The sequence below is a fragment of the Nelumbo nucifera genome, chromosome 7 (assembly GCF_055504915.1).
Source record: "Nelumbo nucifera cultivar China Antique chromosome 7, China Antique-T2T, whole genome shotgun sequence".
Classification (NCBI taxonomy): domain Eukaryota; kingdom Viridiplantae; phylum Streptophyta; class Magnoliopsida; order Proteales; family Nelumbonaceae; genus Nelumbo; species Nelumbo nucifera.
The window spans coordinates 22,105,002-22,126,307 of NC_142655.1; the positions used below are offsets into that span (position 1 = coordinate 22,105,002).

At 36.3% G+C, this 21,306-nt stretch overlaps 1 protein-coding gene across 1 annotated transcript; it reads right to left on the reverse strand.

Annotated features, from left to right (window-relative positions):
* Window positions 1-5,876: 5,876 nt before the first annotated feature.
* LOC104593572 (Exostosin family protein) lies at window positions 5,877-13,597 on the reverse strand. The gene is made up of 9 exons (XM_010253473.3): window positions 12,938-13,597; window positions 12,596-12,769; window positions 9,386-9,543; window positions 9,098-9,245; window positions 8,419-8,534; window positions 8,198-8,336; window positions 7,361-7,471; window positions 6,796-6,864; window positions 5,877-6,219 (listed from the first exon to the last, which is right to left on the reverse strand). Exons 1-9 carry the CDS (start codon window positions 13,484-13,486, stop codon window positions 6,100-6,102), a joined length of 1,584 nt encoding a protein of 527 aa, XP_010251775.1. The 5' UTR covers window positions 13,487-13,597; the 3' UTR covers window positions 5,877-6,099.
* Between the last annotated feature and the right edge of the window lie 7,709 nt (window positions 13,598-21,306).

A 21,306-nucleotide genomic window follows, 5' to 3' on the forward strand; every position in this document is an offset into this window, starting at 1 on the left:
AGCCACCGGTTCCCAGGTCAAATGGTCTGTCTGGTTTGAATGGATGGCTGGTTCTGATTTAAAAAATAATAATTAAAGTATAAAAAATGGCTGAAAATCGTTGTCTGGATTGATGGTTTGACTGCCCGGGTCAGTGGGTTACAGACCAAATTAACGGTTTTGGCCCAGGAACAGTTTTATGGTGAAACGGAACCAGTTGCCTGAATGGTTCTCGGGTCAACCGGTCCAACCATCCAGTCCAGTCTGATTTTCAAAACCATGGTATAGCCTATCGGTACCCCAAAAAACAATATGTATTGTATGTTGAAACAATATGGGATTGAAAGCGATGGTTGTCCCGGTGGTGGCTCTTCCAGGTTCATTTCTTCAAACTGCTGCCGTTGAGATTCAATTGTTGCATGATGAAGAAATGCGTCTTCATAAGCTGTTTGGCATTGTTATGTTCGAACTTAAAAGCATTGAAAATTTACAAGCCCATGGATCAAAGTATCGATACGTTGATAATATTTTTTCAGCATCAAGCATCGAATAATGCCATATATGCTCTTTTTTTTTGTTTTCATAAATTCATGGATAGATATATTAGGAGGGCTTCTAACATTTAAAACCATAGAAACTGCCTGAATCTTCAGTTTTTTGCTTTCAGTGACCCTCAAAACCAATTTGTATTGTAGTTTGAACTTGCTCTATATAATAAGACTGTTCCAAGTCCAGGAGGGTCTTTCTTCCCAACTTCTTTTAATTTTCACTTGAGTATTCCTACCAAAACTAGTTGCATATTCTTCCAAATTAATATGTTAGAGTGATGGTTTTTCCTCATAAAAAGAGATCCTCTTCTCGGCTTTTCCTTTGTTTTGTTTTTTTTTTTTGGTAAAAGGTGATGAAAAGATTATTTTTTTAACTCCAATTTTTACTCCCGGTGGAGGGGTGTCCACCGAAATTTTGTTGAGTAAAAATGAAGACCAATAACAGAGGGTCATATACCTTACTATACCTTACCTCTCTAAAAAATCTATACAAATGGAAGATTGATTAATAAATACAAAGCCCGATCTGCCTATAAAAGAAAAGCATTAAATACAAACAACTCAACCTAGGTAGGTAAAAGTAATCTTCAAATATTTTCAATCTGATGAACATCAGAATTAAAAACACCTAAATTGAATGAATATCAGAATATGCAAAGAGACAAACAGTCTCCTCCTTCAATTTTAATTCCTTTGTAGGAATGAATATAACCTTTTTGCCCATTAAGCAATTGTCATGGAAAATTGTATCAGAATGAGAATTGCGAAAGATTAGGTCCATATCCACTTCACCCCTCCCAAGATCCTGACTAGCCGAGACAACATTTGGTAATGGCCCTTTTTCTAAGAGGGCCTTTCTTTTTCCTCACATAATGAAGCAAACTCAGTAATCAATTTTAAAAATGAATTACGTCTATTGCCTTATGAAACATTTACTTTATGAAAGTGGGTTTGGCATGCAAAAGTTTCTCTTAGCTTAGGAGGCCGGATCTCCTAAAGGCAAGAATGGTGTAAACACCCTGAGAGCATATTATCTAGTTGTACATTAGGAATATCTCCTATACTTGTTAAACTCATGGGGTGATAATCTCAATATATGGCTGGATGCCGTGCTCTCAGGATACCATTTCTTGCCTTCAGGAAATCCCATCTCTCCTCCTAGTATCTCCAGCAACTGCAGGAATGATTTTGACACTTAAGCTCCCAACCAATAATAACTAGATGGGTTGTAAATTCAAACTAGCTTCCATGTGGCACAAGTGGAATGGCCCAGTTTTGATGTTGTTTTATCTGTATGGCTGTATCCATGGACCATGGAGTGGGGTTGGACTATCATACGGGAAAGATATCATATCTGAAAAACTTGTAACTAATCAATCAATATTATTATCAAATGGTATTTATCAAAATTCACAGGTGGATTTTGATTGGTCAAATGTCAAAGATCTTCCACTGCCATGTCTTTCCACCATCATAGATTTTTCCATTGACTTCTCATCAGTTTGACTATTAACTTCCTATATTAACTCATGCAACTCCCTATCCCATATTTCATATACCTCTACTCCCTATAGGCTTATACTGTTCGTTTTCAAGATTAGGGTTGGAAATTTTGTGGGAGTTTTTAGATACCAGATCCATCCCAACCTTGATAAGACCCATTTATCAAAATCCTATAGGTTTGGGTTTTGCCCTTAGGATATGTAATACCCAAACCCAATTATATTTAACACAATTACCAACTCCCATTATAAGTATGGGGCAAGGTTCAAAATATCAATACAAGGTGATACACCGGTAGGGTGTATCGGCCTGTATCAGTATTGTTTTTTTTTATTATTTTTTTTTCGAAACTGGTTCAGATGGGCCGGTTTAAGTCCGGTCTACCTCTTGAATCACTCGCTGACCCGAAACACCCCCCTGTAGGGGTGTATCAGGAAGGCTCTGATACGATACGCATTGGCCGATACATGATGAAATTTTGATCCTTGGTATGAGGAAATCTATGATATTGGAAAGACATGATATTACCAATCAAAATCCCCCATGAATTTTAATAAAAAACATTATATTTGTTACCACTTTTGTGATACCAATTAATTATAATAAGTTCTTTTGATATCATAGTCAAATATTTGAGATGAAGGAAGCTTAGGCAAGTTTGGAAATGGGAAGGATAATTTTTGTGGATACCCTATTCATTACCATCCCTACCCAAGATTATATGTATATTTTAATTCTTTTACTATTTCTCACTATTTCCTAAGTGTACCCTATGAATTCACACTTCGCATAAACCATCAATTTGTTTCTTTTTTATAATTGCTTATAGTCAATTAAAGTTTAGATTTAGCCTCATTGATGTATTTATACAATCTATATATTAGTGTCATTTCTCAAATTTCCATCATATGGTTCCCAAAGCATATCATTCATTATACATTTCTTAAATTTGCTAATGATATTTGAACCTTGCCACCTTGGCGTTCGTCTAGAATCTGAAATTAATATGATATCAGCCCTTTTCCCAGGTACAGAGTAAAATACATAGAAATCGTCAAATCAATAAGTTATTTTTTTTTTGAAAAAACAGAAATCAGTAAGTTAGTAGAAATGTAGAATGAAAAAGGCATTCTTTAACATAGAAAGATTAAAGAATTAATATACTCAACCAATCAACCTCTTGGAATCATGCCAAGTATTATGATCCGGAGGTTTTGGCATCAAAGGAATTTCACATTTCTTGGTTGCTAAAATCTTGAAATTGGCACATGAGATTGGCAGTAGACTAGACTAGAAAGATGAACAACCATTGAACGCCTGCACCGTTAAATAGGAGTGCTCACGGTTTGGTTAACCAAAACGAACCATGGGAACTTTTTTTTTTTAAATCAAACTGGTACCGTCGATTTTTGAAAAACCAAAAACTGAAACCAATCAGTTAACTGATTGATCGGTTCGGTTCTTCTGTTCTTTGGGTTTTTGAATTTTATATAATTATATAATATAAATAATAGACTTATATTATATTATAAATAGTATATAGATAAAGATATATTTATGGGATTCAAATGCGTATCAAGTGGGTATTAAAAATCCCCTTCGCTGCACCATGATCCCTCTCAAAGTCCTTTAACGGCAAAGAACTCTTCCCATAACTTCCTTCTCTCCCTATATACAAAGACCATAAACATTGGCAGTCACCCATTGAAAGTCTTCGTCGATGTTTCTCAGTTCCACTAACACCAAGTATTTCCCTGATACCTTCATGGACTTCAGTGTCCCACATTGAAATTATTCCCTTTGAAACCCCCCTAATGGTTCAATAGCCCAACCAACATTCATTATGGTTCAAATGACTGATCCATTGTGTATATTCAACTCAAATGGTTAAGATTCTTGCAACAGCACCATATCCAATTTGGCCCTTCTCAATGAATCTTTGATTTGGCGTGGAGCGTTGTAATTGGTTCCACAGCCTGCTACACAGCTACGGTGTTCAGCTAATCTGAATTCCCTTCAAATACCTCTTTCAATTCATATCCTATTTTATACTAAAATACCTCTTTCAATTCTTCTAATGAGTATTACCTTCCTCTGCAAAGGTTTTACTCCTACCTCAGTTGAAAGTTGAAACCAATTTCCCAAAGTATTTCTCAATCAGTTGCCAATACTATCTCTTTCATCCATCCCTCTATTCTCCCCGACTCTCCTTTTCCTATCTTCCTGCCCATCTTGTCATGATTCCCGGCCCCTTCCACACTCTTGCCCAATTCCAGATGGTGTGGCATGCTGTGACGAGTAGTTATGGGAATTGATGAGGGCAGATTTTGCCCTCCAGTGAAATTACGACACGTGGCACCTCGTGACAAGTAGGCAAACACCCAGGCAACAACTTACCAAGTTGGTGTCCCACCCGGGCACCGGTCTGGTCGGCCTGGCGCGACCTGCATGTAGCCTACGGGCGACCTGCACGTGGCCTGCACGGCTTGCACAACCTGCGCGACCTGGCTGGATCAGCCTGGCACATGATCCAACCTGGCCGACCTAGCAACCCATAAGACGCCCACCGATAACGGCATACCCCGCGAGCTCGGTAGCTCACCAAGGAGCTCGCCAAGGAGCTCGGTAGCTCACCAAAGAGCTCGCCAAGGAGCTAGGCAGCTCTCCAAGGAGCTCGGCAAAGCTCGCCACAAGCAGCTCTGCATAGCCCAAGGAGCTCGGCATAACTCCCCCGGGCAGCTCGCCACTTGTAGGGTAGCTCGGTACAGAAGAGTAGTTTGGCGTATCGCAAGAAGATCTCCTGCCTGACAACCTGGCCCAGACACCGACCCGCCGACTGACACAGGCGCCGACCTGACAACCTAGCCCAGACACCAACCCGCCGACTGACACAGCCGTCGACCTGACAACCTGGCCCAGGCGCCAACCTGGCCGCCTGACACAAGCGCCAGCCTGACAACCTCGAGTTCACCACCGTACCCCGTTTTGACGAGATATGACGAGTCTTACCGTTTGAAGGCTTTTCACCCACCTAACCCGCGAGGACACCACTATATAAGGACTCTAACCCCCAAAGCCAAGGAGGGGGAAAAAAAAGGATAGTAACCCCTGCTCTCTAGCTCTCTCATTTCTCTCCAAACTCTCTGTAATCAGAATGCTAACTTAGGCATCGGAGAGTCCCCACCGGGAAAATACCCCCGGGTCCTCTAATTTAGTTATCACAGGTCCCTTAGCTCCCGTCGCCTACAAAGGATAGGAAATTACCTCATGCAGAGGGCATTCGGGTTGCGCTGCACCAGGGAGCTCCACCATCCTCTGAGTTGCAGGCTGCCTAGGAGCAGGTCAAATGACGAGTCCACCAGACAGTTCTCCCCAGGCAGTTCGCCACCAGGCAGTTCGCCACCAGGCAATTCGCCACCAGGGAGTTCGCCACCAGGCAGTTCGCCACCAGGCAGTTCTCCCCCAGGCAGTTCGCCACCAGGCAGTTCGCCCCCAGGGAGTTCGCCACCAGGGAGCTCGCCACCAGGCAGTTCGCCACCAGGGAACTTGCCACCAAGCAATTCGCCACCAGGCAGTTCTCCACCAGGGAGTTCGCCACCAAGCAGTTCGTCACCAAGTAGCTCTCCACCAGGGAGCTCGCCACCAGGTAGTTCTTCACCAGGGAGTTCGCCACCAAATAGCTCATCACCAAGGCACGTCACCACCGGGTCAAATAACGAGGTACTTAGCCAAAAAAATTTATACATCACAAAAAATTGGTACGTGATCAGAAACGATTACATCAGGAATTATTTGCAAGATCCCACTCAGAAGAAATAATCGTGCCAACGTAACAAATGACAGCTATGAGCATAACGGGAGCATTACAAATAAAATGGAAAATATTACATGATCTTGATAAGCAACATAATTTACATGATTCACAATAACAACTACATCTCTTTTCTCACTAATAGAGAAGTGTTCAAAACAACTGAAGACATTTGTAGGGGAAAAATCAGAGAAATGAGAATCTAGCATGAAAAATAAGAAAAAAAAATGCATGGTGGCATGGGCCATCAGCAACTAATCATGATAAGGTTGTGATGTTTTTGTACTTGCATTCACATGTACACAGGCTTCTGGATTCTTTCACTACTCGCTGTGATCTACGGATAAGTAGTTTGATGTTCAACAACTTACCTGCAATCTGTTGCATGAGAAGAAAGAAATAAAGGTTTAAAAGAAGTTTCTCAGTGAGATTATCATGATTCTTAATATAAACTGTTAGATCCCTTTGTTAAATTGGAAATAAGTGATCTTATTGAACATGCATCTAGAAAACATTAAGAGTGCTATTACAGTGCTGCCTCTACGGGCTTGATAAGCTGAGGTTGCATGTCTCCGCCAGTTTATAGGAAGGATATTTAACAGAGTATTACTCCATTGAATAGGAAAAACTTGTTTAGATAGGGATTCTAGTATAAAAAGGGACTGATTAATCTAGACATTATTTCCAGTACAATGTGTGACTAACTGAAGTGTAGTGGGTGTCCTCTCCAACAGAGAATTGAGAGAGAGGGAGAGAGGGGGGGAGTAACAAACCAAGAAAGAGGACCACACCATTAGCAATTACCACAGACCTAATTGACCTCTAATCATTTGAAATTGTAGGCAGCACTTTTGCTCAGCAGGGTTGTCCATACATAACTTTTATAGAAGTGAAATATCAAAAACAAAAAAAAAAGAAAAACTTGTAATCAATGAAGAGTTTATGATGACAAACCATTCTCCAGGTCAAATCCTCTGGGCCAAGGGGTTGAGCTGGATTAGAGTATAGGAAATGTCTTGAGTACTGAAAATTTGAAATAACAATAGAGTTAGTTGGCAGATAGAAGCATAAAATGTCTCAAAAATAAGGTCCCATATTTCTAGAGATATGAGAGAGAGAGAGAGAGAGAGAGAGAACCAACAAGAATGTCAAGGGGATACAAACTAGGATTTCATTAATTGTTTTTCCAGGCTCTGACCCCGGATCTCCTGCAAGCAAAAAACTATGCTCACATAGCATTCAGCCACGTATTGAGAATATCTCCTGTACATTTATGTAAAATTCATGGGGAGATGAGATGTTCCCAATGTGTGGTGGGATTCCCATGCTTTCACAGTATGTGCAGATTTTTGCTTGCAGGGAATCCGATTGCCTAAGCAGCAGCAGAATAGCAAGGCCTTCATCATCATCAATTGATTAAAAACATGTTGTACAAGCCTCATCTTTTGACCAATTAATGGTGTTAAAAGCATGAGCTACTGCAGCCAGTAAAATACTTGCTATCGGCAAAGCAACGAACCTTGGCAAGGTTGGTGTGCATTTCTCTTATTTGTGAAGGACTGATACTCTTGAGGAATGTTAGAAGCCAGCCTGGTTGAACAGCATCACTTGAGGAGACAAATAAAACTATCTGCATAGAAGAAAACACGGGAGCTTCAGAAATTACTGAGTACAAATAAAGCAAAGGAGACAAGTTGCTGATCCACAATATCCATAAATTAAGTGACTTAGGGTCTGTTTGGTTTGCAGGAATAGGGGTCTGGAATCGGAATCGGAATGGGCTATTCCGATTCCAAATGTTTGGTTGGGCAGAATCAGAATCCCATTCCCATTCCTGATGGAATGGCATTCCCCCATTTTAGGGAATGGCCATTCCCTGCCCCTCCCTTCGGAATGAAATCCCATTCCTGCTGATTTTAATTCCCATTCCCATTCCTGTCTGAACCAAACAGACTATGGGAATGGACCATTCCGATTCCGACTACGAACCAAATGGACCCTTAGTGGTTAGTGTATCCTTGAGCAAAGATAATGCTACTACAATATGCTGTAATGTATGCATGTAACTAACATGGAATTAAGAACCACTCAAACATCATAAGAAGTTGTATTGTTATTATTATAACTACAACTTGAAAACAAGTTGTCAAATTGTCATACATAATATTATCTTAGAAATGTCAGAAATATGATCTCAGTCTTGGTAGTTTCCCCTTCTTTCAGGTGGATGGGGCAGGGAGGAGGCCTTCTCTTTATATTTTCCCCATCTAATTTTAGCATCTTTATATATTTATTGTTTATTATTTATCAATACTCAGTTGCCTCAAGGAAAGAAAAATAATGTAAAAGCATATACCTTCCGATAATCAAGTATTCCTTCAAAGGGAAGCTCCAATTCATCACTGATTATAACAGGGATGCAACCACTAACAATGGCATCAAACAATCTAGCAGATGATGGAGTGTCTCCAGCTGGACTTAGACAAAAAATAGATCTGAATGCCAGTAAAACAACTTGGTCATATTAGTGAAGGAGCCATTCTTCATTAAGAAATATGGAATATAACAGAATCCTACTTGCGCATGCCATCCTGAGCAGCTGCTTTTCCTCCCTGCCCAGCTGTTCCCTCCTCTATAACAACACCCTCAGCACCATTTAATTCTGATACAATTTTTGCACGTATCTTTCCTCCCTGAGAAGAGGAAGACATCAGAGTCAGCAGCTACGTCCAAAACCAAAAAGAAAATGATAATATAATAAATTAAAATAAAAAAGAAAAGAATATTAGGGTGCAACAGGACGGTCTATCAGAGAACTGTCTATGGTTTGATGTCTTTCATAATGAAGGGGCTCTAAACCTAACTTTTCTGCTCTGCATAAAGAATATCATAACCCAACAATAAAGCATATCTACCTGATCAAACATCTTCCCTGACTGTTAATTCATATATTTTCTAGTTATCCAGATAAATAACCTTTCCTTTCTGAACCATAATAACCTTTTTCACTAACTATTTTGAAGAAGTCAACCAGGATGATACTGCTTGAAGATAGGACATCCCAGATGGAGTCATTAAATGGTGAAATATACCTGCAAAATACATATGCAGCAGGCTGCTTCCTTCCACCCAGTATGAAATATTCCTAATAGACATTACAACTATCCCTTACCATATCACAAGTGTAAAGCAATAATATTATGATCAGATAAAATAATTTTAAGGAAACTTAATGTAATTGCTGGCAAAGACTTACAGCATTTCTTTTGAGCCTGCCACGAAAGAAAAGCAATGTGGTTCTCTTTGATTCACTTTCTGACAGGCATTTCTCATCGCATACATCAACATTTGAAACATAAGGAAGAATAAGGTCTTTTTCCAGCCATACTTCACCAGGCTTGTACCTAAATGCACATATTATCTCCTTCAATTTTAAACAGCCAAAAAACATTTGGCTCATACTTTAAGCATTTAAGAATAAGTAATAGAGTATGAGTTATTCATCAAAAAGAAAAGCTAATAGAATATATATTCAAACACTCACCAGTTTCCTGTGGAGTCCATATCTGGTAAAAGCCAAATTGCCTTTTTCATAAATCTTCTGACGGACTTGAATGACCAAGGATGATGAACTGGAAGTATATGGTCCCTTCCTTCAGATCGCTTCCAGGCGGGTTGATCTGTCACCCATTTCAAAGCCTCCTATGTTCACAAAAGAAATGCACACCAAATATTAAATTTTATAGAAAATAATGCGAATTGCATAATCATTCTATAAATTTTAGAACACAAACAAACATTATAATCTCCCACCACATCCATCTGACACAGAAGTTGGGCATCATTTTATGCTAGGATGTTCCACATAATCTACTAAAGCAATCTGCATATCAAGAGAGAAAAAGTATCTAAATCCTATGAAGTTCTGTTACCATGCTATTGAAGCATATGTTTTCTTAAGACGAGCATTTATAATGTTGGAATGCACTAAAAATCATTTCCTATATCAGGTCTAGAAGAAGAAAACATAAAAACACCCTCAAGGAAGCATACATTCCAGGAAGAAATCCAATCAAACATGTTTTTTAAACCCTGTGCACTAAAGATCTTACTAAATTATTACATTTGAACTTCATTGGATACTGAAAAGAAGAAAGATCATAATATAAGTATAAAAAAGAGTTCCTTGTTTACTGATTTAATTGTATATGTAGATGACATCGTTGTGATAGGAAATGATGTGGATGGAATTGAGCAGGTAAAGCAATTTCTTAGCAGGGAATTTGAAATTAAGGACCTAGGGGAGTTAAGGTACTTCCTAAGTATTGAGGTGGCCAAACCCAAGCATGGTATAATCTCTCAGAGCAAGTATAATATGGTTATGGACTTATTAAAGGTGCTTCCTTGTTGGTTGAGAGTTCTCAATATTTACTGTAATGGTCAAGACAGAAGAGTGGTTTTGGGAGGCTCAGTTTATCTTGTGTAGGGCCAAACCTATTTGTACAGGGATTTGATTCATGGTTGCTTTAAATGGGGTGGGCATGAAGTTTGTTTTCTGTTGTAGTCATCTCTGGGTACGGGTTTGCTATTGCTGTTTGAATTTTGGAAGTTGTCAGGAGGGACTGAGTTTGGTTTGACTTCTAGAAGGTGTGGGTCCCTTTGGTAGTTTTACGATTGTATTTCCTTTCAGGTGACTTGTCACCTTTCTTGTTATCTTCTTTTTCTTTTAATAATTTTTTACCTTCAAAAAAATTCAGGGAAACTGGACTTAAGCCTACAGATATACCTATTGATCCTAATCACAAGCTATCAACTACTAATCGACAACTTCTTAAAGATAAGGGAATATTTTAGAGACTTGTTGAGGGATTTTTATAGATATGCATGACTTGGCTAGATATTCCTTATGCAATAGGTGTCACAAACCATTATACGCACTCACCCAAAGATACCAATTCAACCAAAGTTAAGAGGGTTCTTGCATACTTGGAAGGGTAGCTAGGTAGAGAAGATAGATTTACTGATGCATACAGGGTAAGATCAGTAAATGACAGAAGATCTACATCGGGCAACTATAGTTTGGCTGCTGGCAATGTTGTTTCTTGGAGGAGCAAAAAGGAAACTGTAGTTGCTCACTCTAGTGATGCAGTTGAGTATCAAGCTACGGTGAATAGTATTTCAAAGATGCTATGGGTTTAGTTTATGATAAGCCCATTAGGATGTGCTTTTATGATATGCAGCCAACAACACTGCTCATAATCCAATGCAACATGACATAACTAAACATATTGAGGTTTGACAAGCACTTTATTAGGGAGTGTGTCGTGTCAGGCAAAGTCTGCCTTCAATATGTGAATAAGGATGGACAGCTAGTTGATGTATTAACTAAAGGTCTCATCAAGGAGAAGGTTGACCATTGTGTAGGAAAGCTAGGCATGGTTAATCTATAAGCCAGCTTCTGGGGGGGGGGGGGTGGTGAAAGATATGCCATCATGTTATAGAATCTTCTCTAGGCCTTATTGACCCTTAGCTCTATTTATTTATGCTGTTTATGTTTGTTTATTATTGGGCTTTCTTTATTAGTGGGACCATGGGCTTTACTTAAGTTATACTAGCAGAGACCTGTGCAATGCACGGGCTTTGTTAAGCGAAATCTAAACAATAGAAACACATAAGAGCAGACAATTTTTTATGTTTTAACTATTTAAATAGTTAATAATTATTTATGTTTTATATACTACTTTTAATAATTCGATTTCATGAACGAATGTAATCTAGCGGTATTTATGTAGGAAAAATCCTTATTGTGTTATTTTTTTGAGTTTCTTTATGTGTAGTTCATTTTATCTAGAACATATCATGGGAACAAGGAAAATCTCATGGAAGGTTATAGGGAGAAGATAATAAAAAGAAAAGGCTAAGATCTTTATTAATTGGAACCATGTCCAGTTAGGAAATAATATAGTCCTAAGTGATTGTGACATTGTATGGTATTTCATCATCATCATCATCCAAGCCTTATCCCAACTATATAGTGTTGGCTAGATTGTGTTGTATTTGTTTTCTGAATTGAGAACCGAATTTAGTTGAATAATATATTCAGCTTAGTTTCCTAAAAAAATCAAATTGAATTAAGTTGAATATTAGGGTTTATTGATTGTCTTCAGGGAATTTATCCCTCCATTTTCTCCTTATATAATGTTATTAAATACCAAAATTCTGCCTTCTTCTTTCTCTTCTATTGCATGGTTTGGAGAACAGCTAAGAATAGATACCCTGCCCCTTCTGATTCTCACTCAATAAACATTGTTTGGTGGAATTTCAGAATTTCCATCCTCATTAGAATTCTACTTTTGACACTCTAGCTGTCCATCACAAAAGGCCCAAATATGATGTTGTGCAGAATTTAGGGAAACCAATGAAACAGTTGCATCAGACAGAATCAAAAAGTGACTCTAGCTCTCAAAATCAATAATACTTCTCTAGCTTTTATCTATCATCTTACAAGTTTTACATGTTTCAGAGGCATTTATTCTAATTTTTCTTCTTCAACTGGTTAACTTCTATTCACAGACTTGAAGATGAAACAAACGTTTTCTCAGAACTTCATCATAGCATTCGCCTGTGCAAACTGAACTAAATAGCTGGTTGTTATCTAATAAGTGAGAAAACATAACGACGTTTTTTCAGTTTCGCACACACATGACAACATTAAATCACAAATAAAAAATAAACCTTAGAAATGCACGCACACCCTGTAAAGAGCCTTGCACTGCTGTTTCTCCAATAAGAAGAAGCTGATAGTAGTGAAGAACGGGATGTAAAACAGGTCCGCTTCCTCTTGCCGATGGACCCTTATAACATTTTTCAGTAGCCTCTCTGATTTTGGAGCAATCAGGTCCGCCCATAGCCAGTAATCAATGGAATGCTGTATACAGATAAACGAAATAATCACTCAAGAACCATAGCAAGTATCTCTAGAAAGACCAACTACTCCATTTTCTAATTAAGAACTCGGTATATCACCATTAAATTAAATCATTTTCCAATTAATAGTCTTCTCAAAAAAAAAATATATATATATATATATACCAACCTGTTCGATTAAGCGATGAACAGGGCTGCCATTAGAAGTTAGATTTGATGTTTCCTTGTATGTGTTTCTAAACAGCCAAAGTAGATCATAAGTAAATTTCGACGGCATTTCGTAGACATAAACCCTGAGAACCGAAGCCGGCGGAGTCGGAGCCGGAAAGAATGGATTCTCGTGAATCCTCTCCATTTCAGTCTTCCAGATCGAATTGTCCAAAGCCTTTACAGCTTCTTCATCCGCATCGACACCCACCGAATCGTCCGAAGCAGGCTGCGATTTCAGACCGTGAGATCTGGTTGTAAGGAATTTCTCGAGAGAGGCAACGAAAGAGAAATCTGGTTTGACGTTAGAGTTGGGATCTGGGAACAATGGGAGAGAGGAGTGGGAGGGCGTGTGGGAGGTGGAGGAAGAGAAGAAGAAGAAAACTAATCCGATGGCGAGAAGGATAATGACGAAGAGGAATAATGATGACGTGGTAGGAGTACGAAAGGAGGGGTGCGAGGAGGATCTGTCTCTGGTTGCATTGCCGGAGAAGAGATGTTTTCCAGCCATCTGTCTGTGGTTGAAGTTACCGGAGAATCTCTGTGTGTTTTCACTTATCAGTCGCTCAGGGACTATCTAGATCTGGGCCTACAGGAGTTCGGAGCAGCTGACACAAGTGGGCTAACAATAAACGCAAAGGTTAAAGGGAAAAATTCTCCTCTGTGACAGCCGACATGACAGGAGTGGCCCGGCCAGCAAAGCCCCGCTTGGTCCGGCCTGAAAATTCCGGGCTTGATTCTAGGTTTTTTTTGTTTAGCTCGGCCTGCTATTAGTGGGGACGCGTGCGATGCACGAGAAAATTTGAAATATTTAATAAATTTATTATTAATTAATATTAAATTAATAATCAAAATTTACTGTTAATTAATTAAAAGTATTCAAAGTTATTTAATATTGATTTACAAAAAATAATTATTATTAGTTTAATATGCATAAATATTTTTTTAATAAATTTAATTTTATTAATAATTTATAGTAATTTTAATAATTGTTATTATTTTTAAATGAAATTTTGATTAACTTTAAATAAATAAAAATAATTACAAAAGCTAACATTTTTATTAATTTCACTAATAATTAACAATTATATAGGAATAACAATGGGGCGAGTTTAGGGTGGGGTACCCCATTCTTGTCCCTGCCCCATAGTCAAGACACTCTACCCCATCCTTGCCCCATCCCTAGTGTTAAGCGAGTTCAGGGCAAGGCAATAGACCTGTTCATGGGCCGGGTCGGGCCAGGCTCGGACCGGGCTTTCACTTGTCACTAATGAAAATATACTAGGCCCGAGCTCGAGCCCGGCCCGACCAACGGGCCTATAACTTGGGCCCGAGCCCGGCCCTGGTAAAAAGCCCAAAGCCTGAGCCCGAGCCTGAAGCCCGACCAAATTGAAAAAAAAAACAATTTTCCCTATTCAAGTTAGAATTAAAATTTCAGATAAGTATTTTTTTTTCTATTTAAATGAACAATGGGCCTACAATATGGTATTTTTCCCTTTCTTTTATATTTTAAAACACAATTTTACATTCTTAAATCAAAAAAAATTATTCAAATGGACATAATCACATAAATAATTTTAAGTTTAATATTAGGTTGGGTCGGGCCGAGCTCGGGCCGGGCTATTTTGACAAAACCCGAGCCCGGCTCGAATTTATTGCGGGCCGGGCTTTTTGGCCCAAATTTAAGCCCGCGGGCCTATAAAAATGTCCAAGCCCATCCGGGGGTCGGGCCGGGCCGGCCCGTCGGGCCACCCGGCCCATGAACAGGTCTACAAGGCAACCACTCCTCAATGTTGGGCGAGTTTAAGAGCAAGGCACTCCACTCCTCATCAAGGATGGAGAATCCTTAAATTTCCCCACCCTGTCCCCAGTACTAAGTGGGTTCAAGTAGAGGTGTAAATTGTGTCGTGTTGGGGCGGCACAACATGACCTGCATGAGGCCCGCACAAAATACTAGCCCACAAGGTGTCCCGAGCCATGCCTTCCTCACCTGTGATAATTTGGGGGCTCGGTTCGATACAACCCACAGCCTGAGTCCACACAGGCCAGTGTTGTGCCATGGGTTGGGCTGGTCCATGGCCTTGGGCCAGGCCAGACCACAGACCAAGCCAAGCTATGAGAGGTCCATTTAAAAAAAAAAAATTGAAAAAGATGTTTAAATTTTTATTTCATATGATTTTTGATATATACAATTGTTTGCTTATGCAAACATACATGCATACACACACACACACACACACACTATATATATACTTCTTAAATTATTAATAAATATCAATTTACTATTAGAAAATATAAATTAGCTTATTAATTCTTTAAATTATTACTAAATTAATATAATATTAGTTTATAAAAGTATACTGAAAATAAGACATTTTATGTACAAATCGGGCTTCGGGCTTGGGCTCAAGCTTCGAGCTTTATATAAAGGCTTGGGATCGGGCTTGCACATTTTATGTTGATAAAGAGGCCTGTGTTAACATTTCTATATATATTAATATAAAATTTGTTATTTAAATATTATATAATAATATTTATCATATATGCATATAACTTCTAATCAGATTATCCCTGATAATGTATGGGCATGGTGCATATCTCAATTAGACCTAACTCAAATGAAAATAGTTGCTTGAGCCTGCAAATTTATGGATCTAATCAGATTATGTTAAGTTATAAACGATTTGTTACTTTTTATTATAATTATTAAAATATTATAATTATTAAATTACTGTATTTATTTAAAGTACAATAATTTATGGAAATTATCATATTTTTAGAAATATTGTTAATTTCTTGGCTAAAACTAATTAAATGTAATTTTTTGGTAATTAAATATAATTTTATACTATTTATAGCTTAAATTATAATTACTATTAATTACAGTTTAAAAATAATTATGTTAATTATATTACTATTAATAATTAAAATACATTATTTTTTCATTATTATTCAGTATTTTTTGCACTAAAATATAACTAATTTAATTTTTAATTATTTTTAATATTTTAATTAAGATTTAGGGTTTTTAGAACTTTTGGATTTTGATTAATTTTTTATGTCTTTTCATTATTATTTAGTAATTTTTGCATATGAGTATTTTTCTATAAATTTTAGTATTTTCAGCAATGCATATTAGTCACTACAAAATTAATTTGCATTTGCTTTTAGTAAAAATAAATTAAATAACTAAATAAATACCATAGTTAATAAAAAAATACAACTAATTTTTAATATTTTTCAATAATTTCTGGCTTGGGTATTTTTTTAATAATTTTTGGTATGTTTTTAATAATAAAATACTATTAATTGTACTTTTTAATTATTTTTAGTAAATACCCTTATTAATATAAAATATTGTTAATTTTCAATATTTTTAATTATTTTAATTATTTATTGATATTTTTCATTATTATTCAGTAATTTTTGCATCTGAGTCATTTTTGCAATAAAATAATGTTAATAAAATAAGTTATGCATTTTAAATTTTCAATAATTTTTATCATTTTTAATGAGTTCATTATGTACAATAAAGGTCTCAAGCCATTATTATTCAGTAATTTTTGCAATAAAATACTGTTAAAAAATGGGTTTTGCATTTTAAATTTTCTTTAATTTTTATCATTTTTAATGAGTTCATTGTGCACCTCACAGCATGTCCTAGCCGCACATTGGAAACATCTCCCATATTGATATTTATTATTCATAGGGAGATGAGGGTAGGATGTGACTGTGAGACGGTGAGGAGCAGATCCCAATTCCCCTTGACTAAAATAAATCACATTGCAATAGATCATCAACCAATACAGAAAGTCAGGAAGAGAATACCAAGTAGTGGTTCGGAGTGCATTTACAAGCAACTTTTGCAATTTTATGGGCAACCCTATTTCATGTACGTGGTATAAAAGGAGATAAAACCTCATGAAACTCATACAAAGGTTCCTACAGTCAGCAATGGCTAAATGTAGCCCCCAAGGGACATCAAGAGAATTGTCTATGCCAACAAGAAATTTGTACATCCCCTTCAATGTAGATGTGAGAGAGGTGGAGATCTCTCGCCAACTTGAAAAGCCCAAGGGTCTCCAAATATACTCGTACACTAGCCATTTGAAATTAAATAGCAGGGACCTTTTATTACATTCCAAGATGTCAAGCTATTGTTTAGATATTTTAGCCTTAAAATGTCAATCCATAGTCGACCATGTTCAATTTAGGTCTGTTCACGGGTCGGGTTGGGTTGGTTTATTAGCATTTTTCCAACCGACACGACCTGGTCGGTTTACCTAGAAATGAAACCAAAACCAACCTAGTACTAAGTAAAACCGACTTGGTCGGTTTGAATCTGTTTGGGTCAGTTTGAGTCGGTTTTGTGAATGATTCTCTCGATGTGAATGGTAAAGGATTCAAGTATAAGAAAGCAAAGGCTGGATGCCTAGAAATAAAAAATGATTTGATGGATTAAAACTGATATTTTATATATCAGAAATTTTATATATAATATGTATTTTCTGAAATAAAGCGGAAATATATAAATATATATATATATATATAAAATTATATCTAAGTCGGTTCGGGTCAGTTTGGTTTCGGTTTTCACACATGAAAATCGAAACCGAACCGAACCATCGGTTTATATTTTTTTGTAACCCGAAACTGACCGGTGATGAAGAAAAACTGGCCAACTCGGGTTGGATTGGACCGAGTTGGTCGGTTTGGGTCCTGTTATGAACAGCCCTAGTTCAATTAAGAAATGCCAAGAGAGCTTCATTCATAATAGGACTCTTGTTTCTGATAAACATATCATGAAATCCCAACCCCCCTATTCCTTTGTTTTCATAAACTAGTAATTAAAAACATGCATTGCACATGAGAAATTTTTTTCATATTAATTATTTGAATTTTAGATATATCATAGTTGACTTCGGAACCTTACCCACAACACACTACCCCTATACCACCAAAAAATAAAAAATAGTTTGATTTGTAGGGTGACATTAAATTTTGTATTACACTTTCATCAATGATAAAATTATTTCTTATGTATAATACTTATTTTTGTTCAATAAAATGAATGAATAATATTAGGGATGTACCAAATATTTTTACTTTTATAAATATAATAGTAGATATGTGCCCAAAATTTTCTTTATTTTTTACTTTTTGTAGCTCTTTGTATTTTCTATTTTTTACAAATTTTATTGTTTGACAATGACATCATTTCATTTCTAGGTTGATTTTAAATTTAGAATTCCATTTTCATCATTAATAAAAATACTACTTCTTACATTCCATATTTATTTTTGTTTTATATAATGAATATACGACATTAGAGATATGCCCAATTCTTTTTTTGTATTGTATATTTTATTAATTTTAATTTTTATTATTTGATTATGGAATTATTCATTAACCCATTTGACCCCAAATGGTTGAATTGCTTATCTATAACTAGAAGGGAAGAAAATGGTTTTGTTTTCAAATTATTTCTTGAAATGTTTATTTTTATAATATTATAATTAATATTGTGGATTTAATTAGTAGAATTTAATAATGAGATAAATATATCTTAAAAATAGGATTTAATGGGAGAATACACCTTAGATATGAGACTTAATGAGAGAGAGAATAGGAAAATAATTTTATTTTCAATTGATTCTAAATTTTACATTCCATTTCCTTTATTAATAAAAACATTTCTTATTTATCATATTTATTATTGTTTAATATGTCAAATATATGATGTTAAAAATGTCCCATTTTTTTAATTTTTATATTTTTTACATTTTATCTATTTTTGAATTTTATTGTTTAATTGTGGCAATATGGATTGGCCCATTTGACCCAAAATGGTTTAATATCTTACCTTCACCTAGATGAATACACTATTTTTAGGTAGATTTTAAAAGTATAATTTTTTTATGTTATTAGAATTATTAATTTATCATGTATCGATTTAATTAATAGAATTTAATAATGAGAAAAAATGCCTTAAATATATGATTGAATGAAGGTGAATGCAAATTAATATCTTAAACATTGGATTTAATAAGAGGGAATTGAATGCATTGAATATCTTGAAATGATCTCTTTTTAATTCATTTAATATCAATAACCAATTACCTTATTTGCCCTCATTTTTATCAATAAATTTAAATATAAAAGGGCAAAATTTGTCCTCAGAAAAAATCAGAAATATTCTAGAGGCTATTCATTCTTTTTAAAGTAGTATAGATATAGATTTACCCCAACTCTATAAGTAAATATGAGACCCTTCTCGCTTGAAATCCCACCAAAAGTCATGGGCAATGGCAATTAGTTGTGAGTAGACTAATTGGGGTAGAGGATTAGTGGCCATAAAATAAGAGGGGATTACAGTGATAGTGGATTTGATTAAGACTCCCCCCACCCCCCTAGCTAAGGGTGTCAGTGGACCCCAAAATCAATTTGGATAGATTTAATGAATCGGGTTTGGGTTGAAACCAATCTAAATTAAAATGAATTTGAACAGATTGGATGGTTTAGACATTGAATTGGACCAGTCCAAAGTATTCGTTGGATTGAATTGGACATGGTTCATTTGTAATGGACACACATTGGGTTGGATCGGATTGGACCAAATCCAATCCAATTGACACTCCTACCCCCAGCTTGGGGTGGCAATGAGTCGGGCTTTTCACGAGCTACTCGAGCTCGACTCGATTTCAACCGAGCTCCAGCTCGAGCTTGAGCTCATTTGATATTTAATATATAATATAATATAATAATATATATAAAATAAAATTATAGAAAATAATATATATATATAATGAAAATATTATAATTATTAATTATTATAATATCAAATAAAAAATATTTTTATATATTATTTTTATTTTTATAAAATATTTTTTCTCAAAATCGAGCTCGAGTTTATGAATTTTTGACTCGAGCCAAGCTCGAGCTCAAGGTTTTGGCTCAAACCGAGCTCGAGCCGAGCTCGAGCCTGGTAGTATTCCACTCGGCTCGAGCATGGGATAAACATCTCGATTTTCAAGGTTTAAGTTTGTTCTTGCATTTTTCTACTACAAATTGCCAAAAGCTAATTTTGTTACCTTAAGTGAAAAGAAGGGAACCGAGATACACTTCCTTACTATTCAAGAATTTGACCCCTAAACAATTGGAAATTTCATATCTCACTCTTCTATGCACATTAGAATTGAAGTGGATAGAGGATTTATTTAGATTAACTTGTTGTGCATAACAATAATTGAATTCAACAATTAGATTTTTAATTGCATTAATTTCACTCATTGAGTTGATTCTTGGATGGAACTTACCTGGATAAGTGTTTCCTGAGAAATACTTGTCTAGGTAAGTGTATTTACTTGAGTAAATAAATTCCCATAAAGCAAATGGGACCTTCAGGCCTAGCCTAGGCCTAGACTAGCCCATGATCACCTGAGTTGAACCATAGGTTAGAGTCCAAAGATGGGGATAAAGGGGTTAGGGCTCCTCTTTTTCAAAGAGGATGAGATGTGAAGATGAGAGGGAGATTGTAGCAACCAATAGCGAGTCGACGACAATGGTGGAAATGGGGCGGATATGGTTCGGTTGAATAGGGGAAGGAACAAGGGTTTCGGGTTTCTTGTGTTAGGGCTTTTGCAAGGGTTGGAACTTGGAAGACAGATCACAAGATGAGAGAGAGAGAGAGAGAGAGAGAGGAATGACGAGTCGGTAAAAATGGTGGAGCAGCAACAAAGTGTTGGAATTTTTTTTGAGATGATGAGAATGTGAAAGAGAGAGAGAGAGAGAGAGAGAGAGAGAGAGAGGAATGATGATGATGATGATGGAGTGGAAGCGATGAGTCAGTAAAAATGGTGGAGCAACAACAAAGTGTTGGAATTTTTTCTAAGATGATGAGAATGTGAAAGAGAGAGAGAGAGAGAGAGAGAGAGAGAGAGAGAGAGAGAATGAATGGCGAAGTGACTAGCGATCGGCGATGATAAAATGGAAATAGCAATGGTGGTTGTTGGTCGGTAGAGTAGCTTCAACGATGTATACTAGGAGAGTTGGCTTCAGTGTTCTGTTGAGGAAGAAAGTTAGGGTATCGATTAGAACAAAGAGAAAGTTCAATATTAAAAGTTAAAATTAAAAATATATACTTTTATTTTTAATATAATATATATATATATATATATATATTAATACGGTTTACAATTAGGTTTGGTTTATAAAATAATAATCCAAACCAAAACCATAAACCATATTTCTCAAAATTACGAAATTGAACCAAACTACAAATTTGGTTCGAATCTTACTTGAAATCCAATTTGATTTAAAGACCTTGGATTT